At 42.7% G+C, this 3,676-nt stretch overlaps 1 protein-coding gene across 4 annotated transcripts; it reads left to right on the top strand.

The window, feature by feature from the left end:
• The first annotated feature begins 1,721 nt into the window (after nucleotides 1–1,721).
• Nucleotides 1,722–2,506, top strand: LOC117192971. 4 transcript variants are annotated; one of them, XM_033397693.1, is made up of 4 exons: nucleotides 1,722–1,739; nucleotides 1,822–1,967; nucleotides 2,025–2,107; nucleotides 2,166–2,506. In XM_033397693.1, the coding sequence occupies exons 2-4, from the start codon at nucleotides 1,856–1,858 to the stop codon at nucleotides 2,409–2,411; spliced, it is 441 nt and encodes a 146-aa protein (XP_033253584.1). In that variant the 5' UTR covers nucleotides 1,722–1,739; nucleotides 1,822–1,855; the 3' UTR covers nucleotides 2,412–2,506. The 4 variants fall into 4 exon arrangements, 3 of the variants coding, with proteins under 3 accessions (XP_033253584.1, XP_033253585.1, XP_033253586.1); XM_033397694.1 differs by lacking the exon at nucleotides 1,722–1,739 and having other exon boundaries at nucleotides 1,769–1,967; nucleotides 2,166–2,304; nucleotides 2,362–2,506; XR_004474471.1 differs by lacking the exon at nucleotides 1,722–1,739 and having other exon boundaries at nucleotides 1,772–1,967; nucleotides 2,159–2,304; nucleotides 2,362–2,506.
• The last annotated feature ends 1,170 nt before the right edge of the window (nucleotides 2,507–3,676 follow it).

Here is a 3,676-nt window from a genome sequence, read left to right as displayed (position 1 = left end):
CTCTAGGGTCTCCCGATCTGTGCCACAAGCTGACTATTTTCTTATTCATAGTACATTTGATTAGTTGCGCGGGCATGGTCTACGGCTACATTAAGGTATGGTAGATCCTTTCATAGGAAACAGATAGATGGCCTGACTGAATCGGTTCCATTCTCTAGCTTAGCACCAAATTCATGATCCCATACATATTGATGACCTTAGCAATGATCCTATACCTGATTCCCCTGTTCGTAGCCGATGTAATTCTTGCCGTTTGGTACTTTGTATTGATAACCTATTTCTTACTGTTCTGTAAGTATTCCATGGCTCTGGCCCTGGCTCTGGCTCAATTAATCGTTTTTCCCTAAACAGTGATCTCTTTGTACTGCTGGCTTGTAGCCTACTCCTTCTATGCGGCCCTGGGCGGGACCCTCTTTATTTAGAGAGGTTTGATCAAGCACTTATCTCATCAATATCAAATTTTAACGTATTCTTTATTATACCCGATACTCAAAATGAGTATTGGGGTATATCAGATTTGTGGTAAAAGTGGATGTGTGTAACGTCCAGAAGGAATCGTTTCCGACCCCATAAAGTATATATATTCTTGATCAGCATCAATAGCCGAGTCGATTGAGCCCTGTCTGTCCGTCCGTCCGTCTGTCCGTCTGTCCGCCCCCTTCAGCGCCTAGTGCTCAAAGACTATAAAAGCTAGAGCAACGATGTTTTGGATCCAGACTTCTGTGATATGTCACTGCTACAAAAGTATTTCAAAACTTCGCCCCGCCCACTTCCGCCCCCACAAAGGACGAAAATCTGTGGCATCCACAATTTTAAAGATATGAGAAACCCAAAAACGTAGAATTGTAGAGAATGACCATATCTTTAAGACTGCGGAATCTGAATTGGATCGTATTATTATTATAGCCAGCATCAAGAAAACAATTTCATTTTTTCTCGCCCTGTCTCTCTCTAACACACACGTAGCATAGGCGGCTTTGCTTAGAGTAAAACATTAGCGCCTAGATCTCAGAGACTACAAAAGCTAGAGCAAGCGAATTTGGTATCCACACTCCTAATATATCGGACCGAGACGAGTTTGTTTCAAAATTTCGCCACACCCCCTTCCGCCCCCGCAAAGGACGAAAATCTGGGGATATTCAAAAATCTCAGAGACTATTAAGGCTAGAGTAACCAAATTTGGTATCCGCACTCCTGTTAGATTTTACTATAAAACTTGTATCTCAAAATTTCGCACCACCCCCTTCCGCCCACACAAAGGACGAAAATCTGTTGCATCCACAATATTGCACATTCGAGAAAACTAAAAACGCAGAATCATAGATAATGACCATATCTATCAGATTGCTGAATCTGGATCAGATCAGATCATTTTTATAGTCAATAGGAACAAATCAATTTGCAGTGGCTACGCAGCGCGCGACGTCACGCTCAGACTGATTTTCTGTCTCTCTCGCACGCACTCTTTGTCGTGTCGTTTAATATAAGCGGCGTCTGCCGGAGGAGAGCCATACTGACTTAGTATCGGGTATAACCGTAGAGTTGCGGTGTCCGCAGCAACTCACAACGTTCCCCTCGTCTTTAATTTAGTTTAGGCGCATTCAAAATTGAAAATGTTATCGATATATATTTCTTTCAATGTAGAATGTGTTTTTTTGTCTGTTAATTCATGTTTCTGCCTCTTCTGTACCATAGATGATATGTACGATGCACAACCCTACATAAACTGTAGACGGAAGGTACTATTTCTAGCACGTGATTCACCTGTCAATCATACCCGTCCTTACCTTATCAGTCAGAAAAATAACGAAAATTCTATAGTCTGTTTCTCAGCCGATAGCACAACAATCTCCAAATGATACGCTTAAAATGGTGCTGCTACTGCATTGCACTACGCAAGGCGTGCATAATCATCGCCTGTTTAGACTTTGTTACTAACTTAACCATCGCCACCATTGGCGCAAAATGTAAGTTTAATGGCAGAGTCAATCAACCCCTGTAAAACCTATCCCCATTCTTTCCAGATCATTTCATCGATAGGATTGAGCAGGCGGTGGCTATTTGTCACTGCATTGGCTGTGTCTTCCTGATAGGCGGGGCTCTGCTCGTAGGTTCAGCTCTAGCATAACACCATTAGTATTACCGTCCGTCCACACAGCCTCCAGAAATCATCCGTTCTGCTGATCTTCTTCCTCATTACCAGCCTGACCAACTATGTCATCTTGATCGCCTATATCATCTACATTTGCTTTGATTGGGTACCCAAGGGGCAGTTTATACTGCCTACCATTATAATTTATACATGTGGGTTTCCTTTATTCTCGAGCACCTGCTCCTGCTCACATACTTCCTGTTTTCCAGTTGTTGGCATATACTTTGGCTCGTCGTCTTCTCCCATTATAAAAACGTGACCGCCGATACTGTAACGATTGATGTATAATCGCTTAATGTTGATCTTTAAATCGAAGCTAAGTAATTAAAATTCGCAGTGATTATCTCATTATAACGATCCGCAATTTCTTGATGGGTATCCACACTGAAGGCGCCTACCTAAAGTAATACTTTTTATACCTGATACTCAAAATGAGTATTGGGGTATATTAGATTTGTGGTAAAAGTGGATGTGTGTAACGTCCAGAAGGAATCGTTTCCGACCCCATAAAGTATATATATTCTAGATCAGCATCAATAGCCGAGTCGATTGAGCCATGTCTGTCTGTTCGTCTGTCCGTCTGTCCGTCCGCCCGTCTGTCCGTCCGTCCGTCTGTCCGTCCCCTTCAGCGCCTAGTGCTCAAAGACTATAAGAGCTAGAGCAACGATGTTTTGTATCCAGACTTCTGTGATATGTCATTGCTACAAAAATATTGCAAAACTTCGCCCCGCCCACTTCCGCCCCCACAAAGGACGAAAATCTGTGGCATCCACATTTTTAAAGATACGATAAAGCCAAAAACGCAGAATCGTAGAGGATGACTATATGTTCTAGAGTGTAAAATCTCAACCAGATCGTATAATTATTATAGCCAGAATCAAGAAAACAATTTCATTCATTCTCGCTCTGTCTTTCTCTAACACACAGGTTTCATGGTCGGCTTTGCCAATTGCAAAATATGAGTTCAAGGATCTCAGAACCTATAAGAGCCAGTGCAACCAAATTTGGTATCCACACTCCTGTGATATCGGACCTTTACCGTTTCGTGTCCAAATTTCGCCACACCCCCTTCCGCCCCCGCAAAGGACGAAAATCTGGGGCATCCACAAATCTCAGAGACTATTAAGGATAGAGTAACCAAATTTGGTATCCGCACTTCTGTTAGATCTCACTATAAAACGTATATCTCAGAATTTCGCCCCACCCCCTTCCGCCCCCACAAAGGACGAAAATCTGTTGCATTCACAATATTGCACATTCGAGAAAACTAAAAACGCAGAATCATAGATAACGACCATATCTATCAGATTGCTGAATCTGGTCTAGATCAGATAATTTTTATAGCCAAAAGGAACAAATCAATTTGCAGTGGCTACGCAGCCCCCGACGTCACGCTCAGACTGATTTTCTGTCTCTCTCGCACGCACTCTTTGTCGTCGTTTAATATTAGCGGCGTCTGCCGGAGGAGAGCCATACTGACTTAGTATCGGGTATAACTGTAGAGTTGCGGTGTCCACAGCAACT

Source organism: Drosophila miranda (genome assembly GCF_003369915.1).
Source record: "Drosophila miranda strain MSH22 chromosome Y unlocalized genomic scaffold, D.miranda_PacBio2.1 Contig_Y2_pilon, whole genome shotgun sequence".
NCBI lineage: Eukaryota > Metazoa > Arthropoda > Insecta > Diptera > Drosophilidae > Drosophila > Drosophila miranda.
This window is presented reverse-complemented; position numbering and strand designations above follow the sequence as displayed.